This window comes from Choloepus didactylus, chromosome 2 (assembly GCF_015220235.1).
Source record: "Choloepus didactylus isolate mChoDid1 chromosome 2, mChoDid1.pri, whole genome shotgun sequence".
Classification (NCBI taxonomy): domain Eukaryota; kingdom Metazoa; phylum Chordata; class Mammalia; order Pilosa; family Megalonychidae; genus Choloepus; species Choloepus didactylus.
In genome coordinates, this window is record NC_051308.1 from 111,480,774 (window position 1) to 111,493,949 (window position 13,176).

At 39.9% G+C, this 13,176-nt stretch overlaps 1 protein-coding gene across 1 annotated transcript in view; it reads left to right on the forward strand.

Moving 5' to 3' along the window:
* NUP210L (nucleoporin 210 like) overlaps positions 1–13,176 on the forward strand; it is a 198,872-nt gene that overhangs the window by 161,247 nt on the left and 24,449 nt on the right. Inside the window, exons 28-31 of the mRNA XM_037825901.1 lie at positions 481–655; positions 1,569–1,744; positions 2,200–2,417; positions 4,420–4,556. Coding sequence (XP_037681829.1) covers positions 481–655; positions 1,569–1,744; positions 2,200–2,417; positions 4,420–4,556 — 706 coding nt within the window. The remainder of the gene's footprint in view (positions 1–480; positions 656–1,568; positions 1,745–2,199; positions 2,418–4,419; positions 4,557–13,176) is intronic.

Sequence of the window (13,176 nt, forward strand, 5' to 3'; positions counted from 1 at the left end):
TTTAAATAAATGAAATCATATAATACATGACCTTTTGCTTCTGGCTTCTTTCGTTTAGCATAGTATTTTCAAGATTCATCCACATCATAGCATGTACCCATTCCTTTTTATGACAATAATAGTCCATTGTTTGTCCATTCATCCATTGATAGACATTTGGGTTGTTTCCATCTTTTGGCTATTGTGTGTATAGTGTTGCTATGTACTTCATGTACAAGTATTTATTTGAAGACCTGTTTTCAATTATTTTGGCTTAATACTTTTTTAATGAAAAATATCTAATAGGGTTTTATTTTCAAAGAGGTAAGCATAATCCACAGGCAGATTTTTACCTGAGGAACAAAAATGCATACAACCTGGGAAACGGCAAGCAGTTTCTTCAGAGTACAACCTCTAACAGTAATCCTGACAACGTTTCCTCCTTTCTCTGTGGTCAAACAGAGCCCCCAAGAGATGCCACTTGCTCCATTTGTTCCCTAGGGAAGGGGCTGCCTTTGTGAGTTCACGTGTTCTCAAGTGTTTCCCTAATTCATCTGTCATCGAGGAGGATGGTGAAGGGCTCCTGAAGGCTGGTTCCATTGCAGGTACTGCCGTGTTGGAAGTCACTTCTGTAGAACCTTTTGGAGTCAACCAAACAACCATAACTGGAGTTCAGGTGAGTTCAGGGACTTACTTAAAAATAAAAGGAATACCATCATCAGGAGGCAAATTTGTGTGTGTGTGTGTGTGTTGTTTTTTTTTTTTTTTAAGAACTAGAAACATCTTTGGAAGTCAGAAATGAACCTCTAAGATAAGAGCCAATCTTGACATAGTTATAAATCATCCAATTAAACTAAACATTAGAATCCCTGTTACAAAAGGGATTAGCCTTGAATTGGTATGATTGTCTTCTGAGCAGCTTTGCCAAAAGGGTTGATGTGGGAGGAGTATAAAACAATTGCTATCAAAATTAGACTCTGTTATTAGAATAAAAAAATAAGAATTCACAAGGGACCTCAGAGGTAGGTCGGTCCAATTCAAACTTTTTTTTTGGTGTTAGGCATCTACTATATTCAAACCACTATGGCGGTCCTTTTATATGCATTATCTCATTTAACAACTACTAAAACCCTATGAAATAGATATTATTTCCCCCATTTAACTGATAAGAAATCTGAGACCCAGAACAGTTAAATGAGGCTATGAAATGATAATGCAAGAATTCAAACCATCTTTTGAACTTCTCTTACTATATCCTATCTATCCTCTACAGTGTGAAAATACAATCTACAGTATTCTTTAAAAAATGATCATTTATTCAACAACAAATATTGAATACTCTGCAAAAAAACTAGTCCTTTCCTCAAAAAACTATTAGCTTCTCTTCACATTCTCACAGCTTTAATAATTAAAAATCTATTTCTGTCATATTTCTTTTTCCCTGTAAGTCATCTCAAATTAAAAGGTAACTATTTCATACAGAAGAGGACCACCACTCTGTTTTTATCATTGATTATAAATCTCAGAATATGGTCACAGCTCTTCTCCAATGCATCCTTTTCTGTACCAGTAGGTTTTGTCTCCCACAGGTAGCACCAGTAACATACCTGCGAATGAGCAGCCAACCCAAGCTGTACACAGCCCAAGGAAGGACCCTATCAGCCTTTCCCTTGGGCATGTCTCTCACCTTCACTGTTCAGTTTTATAGTAGCATCGGAGAGAAATTCCACACACACAATACCCAGCTTTATCTGGCTCTCAACAGGTATGGAAATCAAGGGAATGGTGTTGACTCTGGTAAAAATCTTGTAGATTAGGCTGGTAGTATATAGCAACTGCACTAAATTCCTCTGACGTTCTGCACTTGGAATCTGATCTTGTTTCTTCTGTTAAAATAGGGAAAAAGACCAGACTCAGTTAAAGAATGGTACTTCTTGTTTAATAAAGAAAAATTTCAGGATGTTTTGAATCTGTCAAGTCCCTGTTCACAGAAAGACCCATAGGGAGGTAATTGGAGTGTTATCATTGAAAAGCTTTACTGGCCACTATATAAATAAAGATAATAGACCTGATCTCTGGCCCTTTCTTACTCTCCATTATGGAATTCCTTCTGAACCTTTGAGCCATTAAATGTAAAATGTTGTCATAGGCTCTGCCCCAGAACAGTTTCTTGGTTATTGTCCCTTTTCAGAGATTTCCACCTTTCATGTCTACTTTCAGAGACGACCTCCTCCTTATTGGACCAGGAAACAGGAACTACACTTACATGGCTCAGGCTGTGAACAGAGGAGTGACACTTGTAGGCCTCTGGGACTGGAGACATCCAGGCATGGCAGATTATATTCCTGTTGCTGTAGACCATGCCATTGAGCCAGACACCAAGCTTACCTTTGTTGGAGATGTTATCTGCTTCAGTACTCACCTCGTCAACCAGCATGGTCTGTGCACCTTCTCTTTCTCAACTTCATACACTGACAGTTCTGAGGATTAGAAAGCACCTCATCCCTTAGAGGATTTTTCCAAATTATTTAAAATTTGAGGCTCTCTCTGAGGAAGAAAGTACTTTTGTGTGTATTATGTATCCAGCAGTTCTCAGTTTAATGCTCATTTCTCTCAATGACCAGCCAAATGGAAGTCAGCCAGTAATACTTCTCAAGTGCTTACTGAATGCACAGCTCTATACATTATTGTGTAGACAGGGCAGGGTACCATGCCTTCACTTCTGTTCCCAGTCTTTGAAGGAGGATAATTGCTAATTGAAGAGCAGGAACGATGAAATAAAATGAAGGAAAGAGCAATAACGCTTTAGTTTTAAGAACCAATTATGTGTACACTGTTTTGTAAGACACATTTGAAGGCCAATCCTAATATATCATCACTGTAATGAAGTTTGGCCTTGAGTTTGGCCTTAATCCGTACTCGTGATCAGGAAAGTACTTCTGTTGTAAGAAGTACAATTGAGTTAAATAAAATAAAATTTAAAAATTGGTCCTCAATTGGCAAGTGTCTTGTAGACAGTATATCCCAAAAGGGTGTGTAACTTCTTGAGTGTATATATCCAAATAAAACATTCAAGAAAGACTGGCTGGGAAGGATGATCCTGGATGGGATCTGAGGATGGAGGAGAGGAGGCTCAAAGGGACACAGATGGGACATAAGAAAAAAAAAAAGGAAATACAGAATGTAAGCTTTGTATCAATGCTGCATTTCTTGAACTTCTTAGCTGTGCTTAATGAAATTGCATAAAAGAATGTTCTTGTTCATGGGAAATGTATATGTGAACTATATTATTTGTTCAAGGATGTGTGCAGCTCGCTCTCATAAGTTCAAAAGACAGCAATAGATGATGGATGATTGATAGGGAGAGAGGAAGGGAGGGAGGGAGGGAAAGAAAGAAATGGTGGTGTGAGAGGATGTTAAAGTTGGTGGATCGGGGGATTGGGGGAGGGGGGTTGGGGTATGCTGGAGTTCTGTGTATGGGGTCTGTTTTGTTTTTGCAACTGTTCCTGTAAGTTTGAATTTATTTCAAAATAAAATTAAAAAAAAAAAAAGAAAAGAAAGACTAGCTGGGGTGGTAAGTGATTTTAGCTTTGCAACCAGAATCTTCTAGGAACTATGGATATATACGTTTTGGTAAAGTGATGGGCCTGACTTTAACATTAACTATATATGTTGGCCTTGATACAAAGGGAGATCTAGTTAGCTTAGATCAAATCCTCCAATCTTGTAAGAACTGACTTGGAAGCAACCACTACTAACATGGAATTGTAGGGCCAGTGAACTAAACCTGCTTTAAGGCTGGCAATTAGAGTTACAATCCAGTGATTCTAAATCTCTTGTCAATAAAGCAAGGGCTTTTTAATTCCCTTTTGCTAGGATGTTGTCAGGATTGTTCCTCAGTCTTCCATTCTAGAATTTTGGGGGGCACCCCAAATTCATACCACTTTGGTTATGAAAGCAAAAGAGCCACATGCCAGAATCAGTCATCAAGCCTAATCTTTGGCATTCCTTCTGTCACCATAAGCCTTAAGCCAAAGTAAACAAACTCGTTCTCCTGTCATTTTTCACTTTCTTTCAGTCTTCTGCTGCAATCAGTCAGTAGCTCAAAGCAGATTCTTTCTTACCAGGGTCTGAACAAAGCTTAATTAGAGAATTATCCTTGAATGTAAAAACAACAGGTACATTCTCCAACTAAATAGCTCTTCATGATCCTGAAGTTCAGTAGGCCTTGTTATATTTTGCTGATATATATTTGCTGATATATTTAGAGAGACCTGACATTCAGAAAACAAAATTACCCTCAAAGCTGGGTATTCTCCTGGGAAGAGATATCTGTATGCTTGATATCTGTATTCTACTAATTTGGAATCTGAATAAAGTCAGAGTGACTTATCAATTTATATCAAGGGTTTCAACAAAGTGCTTTTCTTGTTTTCCTAGGTGAATCTGGGCTATGGATGATTTCTGCTGACAACATTCTACAAACAGACATTGTCACTGGGGTAGGAGTAGCCAGGAGTCCAGGAATAGCTACAATCTTCCATGACATCCCAGGAGTAGTGAAAACATACCGAGAGGTAAACCAGACTAGGGTAATTATTCTGTATATCAGGATATGCATATAGAAAACACATACTCATTGTTTTAGTTTCCTTAGCTATTCAAGCAAATACCATGCAGTGGGTCACCTTAAACAATGGGAATGTATTAGCTCACAGTTTTGAGGGTAAAAGTCCAAATCAGGATGTCATCAAAGCAATGTTTCTTCCTCAAGACTGGAGTCCTGGGGTTGGCTGCTGGTGATCCTTAGTCTTTAGCTTCTCTGTCACATGGTGGTACACATGGTGTGCCAGTTTGAATGTTATGCCCCCCAGGAAAAGCCATATTCTTTGATGCAGTCTTGTGGGGCAGATGTTTTGGTGCTGATTAGATTTGCATGGAAATGTGCCCCACCCAACTGTAAGTGATAACTCTGATGAGATATTTCCATGGAGGTGTGGCCCCACCCATTAAGGGTGGGCATTGATCAGTGGAGCCATATAAATGAGCTGACATAACAGAAGGAACTCAGTGCAGCTGTGAGTGACATTTTGAAGAGGAGCTACAGCCAAGAGGGACACTTTGAAGAAAGCACAGGAGCTGCAGATGAGAGACAGTTTGAAGACAGCTGTTGAAAGCAAACTCTTGCTCTGGAGAAGCTAAGAGAGGATAAATACCCCAACTGCAACTAAGAGTGACATTTTTGAGGAACTGCAGCCTAGAGAGGAACATTCTAGGAGAAAGCCATTTTGAAACCAGAACTTTGGAGCAGACGCCAGCCATGTGCCTTCCCAGCTAACAGAGGTTTTCCAGACACCATTGGCAATCCTCCAGTGAAGGTACCCAATTACTGATGTGTTACCTTGGACACTTTATGGCCTTAAGACTGTAACTGTGTAGCCAAATAAACCCCCTTTTTATAAAAGCCAATTCATCTCTGGTGTTTTGCATTCTGGCAGCATTAGCAAACTAGGACACATGGCCTATACCTTCTCTTCCAGATTCCATTGTATTTCAGCTTCTGGCTGCTCCCTGTGCCTTTCTCTCCCCATGTCTGAGTTTCATTCTGCTTATAAAGGACTCTAGTAATAGGATTAAGACCCATATTGATTGAGATGGGCCATATGTTAAGTTAAGTAACCTAATCATAAAGTCCTATTTACAAGGGGTTCACACCCACAGGAATGGATTAAGTTTAAGAACATGTTTTTCTGGGATACATACAGCTCCATACCACCACACTAGGAAATGAATTACACTCAAATAATAGATTTAAACCCAGTCAACAAGCTTTATTGGAACATAAAGCTAAACAGTGATAAGGATTCTTAACCATTTGAAGTATAGTGGAAACCAATTTATAAAGTATAAGCAGAACTTTTTTACTATAGTTCTTTGATGTTTGTTAGCCTTACTTTTGTTATAATCTCTTCAGCAGTTTAATCATTAAGACCAGCCTCTATTTGCCATATGGAGTACAGCCATGAAGTATAGTGAGAAGAGAATTAGACCCTCAAGAAATAGGATATTAGTCCCAGATTTGTCATTGATAGGTTCTCTACTCAATAACTTAACCAGCCAAATTGAACTGTTAACCATTCTCTGGCTAAATATTTCCCTTCTCTGATGATACATTTGTTTCCAAAAGCCTTAAAAGCTCTATTGCCTTCATCTCTACCTAATAAAATTTTACTCTTCCTTTATAGCCCATCATAAATGCCACTTTCTTTATTCTTCATTCATTTAACAAATATTTATTGGGCATCCATTCGGTACCAGATACCATTTTTGGCACTGGAGATATTACAGTGATCAAAAGAAACAAAATTCCTGCTTTTGCGAAACTTCCTTTTTGGTGGGAAAGAAAAACATTAAACAATAAAACTAAGTAAGTAGGGTGATATCATCAACCTGGCAACATAAGACATCCCCTGAAAAAACTTCCCCAGAGATTCAGCAAATAAAAGGACATATCTCACTTGCTTAGAACTCTGGAGGATGGTGGAGACTGGAAGGACTCCACAAATGCTGAATTGAACAAAGAGAAAAATATCAGGTAGGAAACTTCCATCTCAGACCAACTGGTCCTCTTCCCTCCCTCTCACTCGGTCCCAAACAGTTTGGGAAGTACCCAAAGGCAGCAGCTAGGAACCCTCCCACCTCCCACCAATGACACAGACTAAAAAAACTTCAAGGCAGTGAGATCCCTACATATATCCAGACACAAAGACCCAAGTCCACAAAGACCCAGGGCAGGACACACTAGGGAGGAGTGCCTGAATATAAAACAGTCCCAAGGAGGAGCTTCCAAAATGGAAGATTAGGAAAAGAACAGCAGAGAACCTACTTAACCAAAAGCAGCAAGGAGCCAGAAAGAAACAGTCCGAATCAATTGATTGGAGACCTAGGGTACAGGGGAGGACATTTCAACACCCAGGTTAGTACAGGGCAAAGAGACTGAGAAATGTGGGCAGAGACTGTAATTCCTGCCGTGGTTCCTGGTGCCCATCACCTACCCTTAAGGGAAACAGAGGCAGGCAGCCCAATCCTCGCCTGGGGGACAGCTGCGAACTGGGACAGCTGCAGGAGTCCTCCGCCCCAAGTACAGATGGGTCACAGTCCAACACTGAGCCACATATTGGCTGGGGAAGTGAGATACTCAAGTTTCAGCTCCACCCAGTCAGACATTGATGGGCACCACCATTTCAAGGGCTCCAGATGTGAAACAGGTAGCCAAAGAGCCCCCAACTGCTGGGCAGCTTGGAAAGTGGAGGGGAAAAATGAAGGACTTTGTGGAGTCTTTCCAGACCCTGTCCCAGGAGCTGGTCTACACCCCCTGCATAGATATCAGCCCTGTTTTGGCTGGGAAATACTGACAATCCAGATGTCAAAGTGTGCCCTAATACAATGTCAAGTAACAGTGAAATCCTAGACAAGAGAGAGAAACTGACTTTCAGAATAAATAACTCAAGATAATCAGATGACCAGATACCGGCAAAAAAAAAAATCGCAAGGTATACTAAAACACAGAAGATATGGCCAAGTCAAAGGAACAAATAAAAAGTTCAAGGAGACATAGAATTTGGGACTAATCAAACATGTTCAAACAAATCTCCTGAACAAATTCAAGGAGATGGCTACAGAAATAAAGAATATTAAGAAGACAGGTGAGCATAAAGAAGAATTTGAAAGAATACACATAAAAATAACAGACCTTGGAGGCGGGGCAAGATGGCAGACTGGTGAGCTGTATGTTTTAGTTACTCCTCCAGGAAAGTATGTAGAAAGTCAGGAACTGCGTGGACTGGACACCACACAGCAATCTGAATTTGGGCATACTTCATACAACACTCATGAAAACGTGGAACTGCTGAGATCAGCGAAATCTGTAAGTTTTTGCGGCCAGGGGACCCGCACCCCTCCCTGCCAGGCTCAGTCCCGTGGGAGGAGGGGCTGTCAGCTCCGGGAAGGAGAAGGGAGAACTGCAGTGGCAGCCCTTATCGGAATCTCATTCTACTGATCCAAACTCCAACCATAGATAGACTGAGACCAGACACCAGAGAATCTGAGAGCAGCCAGCCCAGCAGAGAGGAGACAGGCATAGAGAAAAAAAAACAACACGAAAAACTCCAAAATAAAAGCGGAGGATTTTTGGAGTTCTGGTGAACATAGAAAGGGGAAGGGCCCTGAGGCGCATATGCAAATCCCGAAGAAAAGCTGATCTCTCTGCCCTGTGGACCTTTCCTTAATGGCCCTGGTTGCTTTGTCTCTTAGCATTTCCATAACCCATTAGATCTCTGAGGAGGGCCCTTTTTTTTTTTTTTTTTTTTTTAATCCCTTTTTCTTTTTCTAAAACAATTACTCTAAGAAGCCCAATACAGAAAGCTTCAAAGACTTGCTATTTGGGCAGATCAAGTCAAGAGCAGAACTAGGAGAGCTCTGAGACAAAACGCAATAATCCAGTGGCTGAGAAAATTCACTAAACACCACAACTTCCCAAGAAAAGGGGGGTGTCCACTCACAGCCATCATCCTGGTGGACAGGAAACACTCCTCCCCATAACCAGCCCCATAGCCCAGAACTGCCCCAGACAACCCAGTGGGACGGAAGTGCTTCAAATAACAGACACACACCACAAAACTGGGCGTGGACATTAGCCTTCCCTGCAACCTCAGCTGAGTGTCCCAGAGTTGAGAAGGTAGAGCAGTGTGAATTAACAAAGCCCCATTCAGCCATCATTTGAGCAGACTGGGAGCCTCCCTACACAGCCCAGCAGCCCAGAACTACCCTGGGGGGACGGCACTCACCTGTGACATAGCACAGTCATCCCTCAACAGAGGACCCGGGGTCCACAGCCTGGAAGAGGGGCCCACTTGCAAGTCTCAGGAGCCATACGCCAATACCAAGGACTTGTGGGTCAGTGGCAGAGACAAACTGTGGCAGGACTGAACTGAAGGATTAGACTATTGCAGCAGCTTTAAAACTCTAGGATCACCAGGGAGATTTGATTGTTAGAGCCACCCCCCCTCCCTGACTGCCCAGAAACACGCCCCATATACAGGGCAGGCAACACCAACTACACACACAAGCTTGGTACACCAATTGGGCCCCACAAGACTCACTCCCCCACTCACCAAAAAGGCTAAGCAGGGGAGAACTGGCTTGTGGAGAACAGGTGGCTCGTGGACGCCACCTGCTGGTTAGTTAGAGAAAGTGTACTCCATGAAGCTGTAGATCTGATAAATTAGAGATAAGGACTTCAATTGGTCTACAAATCCTAAAAGAACCCTATCAAGTTCAGCAAATGCCACGAGGCCAAAAACAACAGAAAATTATAAAGCATATGAAAAAACCAGACGATATGGATAACCCAAGCCCAAGCACCCAAATCAGAAGACCAGAAGAGACACAGCACCTAGAGCAGCTACTCAAAGAACTAAAGATGAACAATGAGACCATAGTACGGGAGACAAAGGAAATCAAGAAGACCCTAGAAGAGCATAAAGAAGACATTGCAAGACTAAATAAAAAAATGGATGATCTTATGGAAATTAAAGAAACTGTTGACCAAATTAAAAAGATTCTGGACACTCATAGTACAAGACTAGAGGAAGTTGAACAACGAATCAGTGACCTGGAAGATGACAGAATGGAAAATGAAAGCATAAAAGAAAGAATGGGGAAAAAAATTGAAAAAATCGAAATGGACCTCAGGGATATGATAGATAATATGAAACGTCCAAATATAAGACTCATTGGTGTCCCAGAAGGGGAAGAAAAGGGTAAAGGTCTAGGAAGAGTATTCAAAGAAATTGTTGGGGAAAACTTCCCAAATCTTCTAAACAACATAAATACACAAATCATAAATGCTCAGCGAACTCCAAATAGAATAAATCCAAATAAACCTACTCCGAGACATATACTGATCACACTGTCAAACACAGAAGAGAAGGAGCAAGTTCTGAAAGCAGCAAGAGAAAAGCAATTCACCACATACAAAGGAAACAGCATAAGACTAAGTAGTGACTACTCAGCAGCCACCATGGAGGCGAGAAGGCAGTGGCACGATATATTTAAAATTCTGAGTGAGAAAAATTTCCAGCCAAGAATACTTTATCCAGCAAAGCTCTCCTTCAAATTTGAGGGAGAGCTTAAATTTTTCACAGACAAACAAATGCTGAGAGAATTTGCTAACAAGAGACCTGCCCTACTGGAGATACTAAAGGGAGCCCTACAGACAGAGAAACAAAGACAGGACAGAGAGACTTGGAGAAAGGTTCAGAACTAAAGAGGTTCGGTATGGGTACAATAAAGGATATTAATAGAGAGAGGGGAAAAATATGGCAAACATAAACCAAAGGATAAGATGGCCGATTCAAGAAATGCCTTCACGGTTATAACGTTGAATGTAAATGGATTAAACTCCCCAATTAAAAGATATAGATTCGCAGAATGGATCAAAAAAAATGAACCATCAATATGTTGCATACAAGAGACTCATCTTAGACACAGGGAAACAAAGAAACTGAAAGTGAAAGGATGGAAAAAAATATTTCATGCAAGCTACAGCCAAAAGAAAGCAGGTGTAGCAATATTAATCTCAGATAAAATAGACTTCAAATGCAGGGATGTTTTGAGAGACAAAGAAGGCCACTACATACTAATAAAAGGGGCAATTCAGCAAGAAGAAATAACAATCGTAAATGTCTATGCACCCAATCAAGGTGCCACAAAATACATGAGAGAAACACTGGCAAAACTAAAGGAAGCAATTGATGTTTCCACAATAATTGTGGGAGACTTCAACACATCACTCTCTCCTATAGATAGATCAACCAGACAGAAGACCAATAAGGAAATTGAAAACCTAAACAATCTGATAAATGAATTAGATTTAACAGACATATACAGGACATTACATCCCAAATCACCAGGATACACATACTTTTCTAGTGCTCACGGAACTTTCTCCAGCATAGATCATATGCTGGGACATAAAACAAGCCTCAATAAATTTAAAAAGATTGAAATTATTCAAAGCACATTCTCTGACCACAATGGAATACAATTAGAAGTCAATAACCATCAGAGACTTAGAAAATTCACAAATACCTGGAGGTTAAACAACACACTCCTAAACAATCAGTGGGTTAAAGAAGAAATAGCAAGAGAAATTGCTAAATATAGAGAGACGAATGAAAATGAGAACACAACATACCAAAACCTATGGCATGCAGCAAAAGCAGTGCTAAGGGGGAAATTTATAGCACTAAACGCATATATTAAAAAGGAAGAAAGAGCCAAAATCAAAGAACTAATGGATCAACTGAAGAAGCTAGAAAATGAACAGCAAACCAATCCTAAACCAAGTAGAAGAAAAGAAATAACAAGGATTAAAGCAGAAATAAATGACATAGAGAACAATAAAACAATAGAGAGGATAAATATCACCAAAAGTTGGTTCTTTGAGAAGATCAACAAGATTGACAAGCCCCTAGCTAGACTGACAAAATCAAAAAGAGAGAAGACCCATATAAACAAAATAATGAATGAAAAAGGTGACATAACTGCAGATCCTGAAGAAATTAAAAAAATTATAAGAGGATACTATGAACAACTGTATGGCAACAAACTGGATAATGTAGAGGAAATGGACAATTTCCTGGAAACATATGAACAACCTAGACTGACCAGAGAAGAAATAGAAGACCTCAACCAACCCATCACAAGCAAAGAGATCCAATCAGTCATCAAAAATCTTCCCACAAATAAATGCCCAGGGCCAGATGGTTTCACAGGGGAATTCTACCAAACTTTCCAGAAAGAACTGACACCAATCTTACTCAAACTCTTTCAAAACATTGAAGAAAATGGAACACTACCTAACTCATTTTATGAAGCTAACATCAATCTAATACCAAAACCAGGCAAAGATGCTACAAAAAAGGAAAACTACCAGCCAATCTCCCTAATGAATATAGATGCAAAAATCCTCAACAAAATACTTGCAAATCGAATCCAAAGACACATTAAAAAAATCATACACCATGACCAAGTGGGGTTCATTCCAGGCATGCAAGGATGGTTCAACATAAGAAAATCAATCAATGTATTACAACATATTAACAAGTCAAAAGGGAAAAATCAATTGATCATCTCAATAGATGCTGAAAAAGCATTTGACAAAATCCAACATCCCTTTTTGATAAAAACACTTCAAAAGGTAGGAACTGAAGGAAACTTCCTCAACATGATAAAGAGCATATATGAAAAACCCACAGCCAGCATAGTACTCAATGGTGAGAGACTGAAAGCCTTCCCTCTAAGATCAGGAACAAGACAAGGATGCCCGCTGTCACCACTGTTATTCAACATTGTGCTGGAAGTGCTAGCCAGGGCAATCCGGCAAGACAAAGAAATAAAAGGCATCCAAATTGGAAAAGAAGAAGTAAAACTGTCATTGTTTGCAGATGATATGATCTTATACCTAGAAAACCCTGAGAAATCAACGATACAGCTACTAGAGCTAATAAACAAATGTAGCAAAGTAGCGGGATACAAGGTTAATGCACATAAGTCAGTAATGTTTCTATATGCTAGAAATGAACAAACTGAAGAGACACTCAAGAAAAAGATACCATTTTCAATAGCAACTAAAAAAATCAAGTACCTAGGAATAAACTTAACCAAAGATGTAAAAGACCTATACAAAGAAAACTACATAACTCTACTAAAAGAAATAGAAGGGGACCTTAAAAGATGGAAAAATATTCCATGTTCATGGATAGGAAGACTAAATGTCATTAAGATGTCAATTCTACCCAAACTCATCTACAGATTCAATGCAATCCCAATCAAAATTCCAACAACCTACTTTGCAGACTTGGAAAAACTAGTCATCAAATTTATATGGAAAGGGAAGATGCCTCGAATTGCTAAAGACACTCTAAAAAAGAAAAACGAAGTGGGAAGACTTACACTCCCTGACTTTGAAGCTTATTATAAAGCCACAGTTGCCAAAACAGCATGGTACTGGCACAAAGATAGACATATAGATCAATGGAATCAAATTGAGAATTCGGAGATAGACCCTCAAATCTATGGCCGACTGATCTTTGATAAGGCCCCCAAAGTCACTGAACTGAGTCATAATGGTCT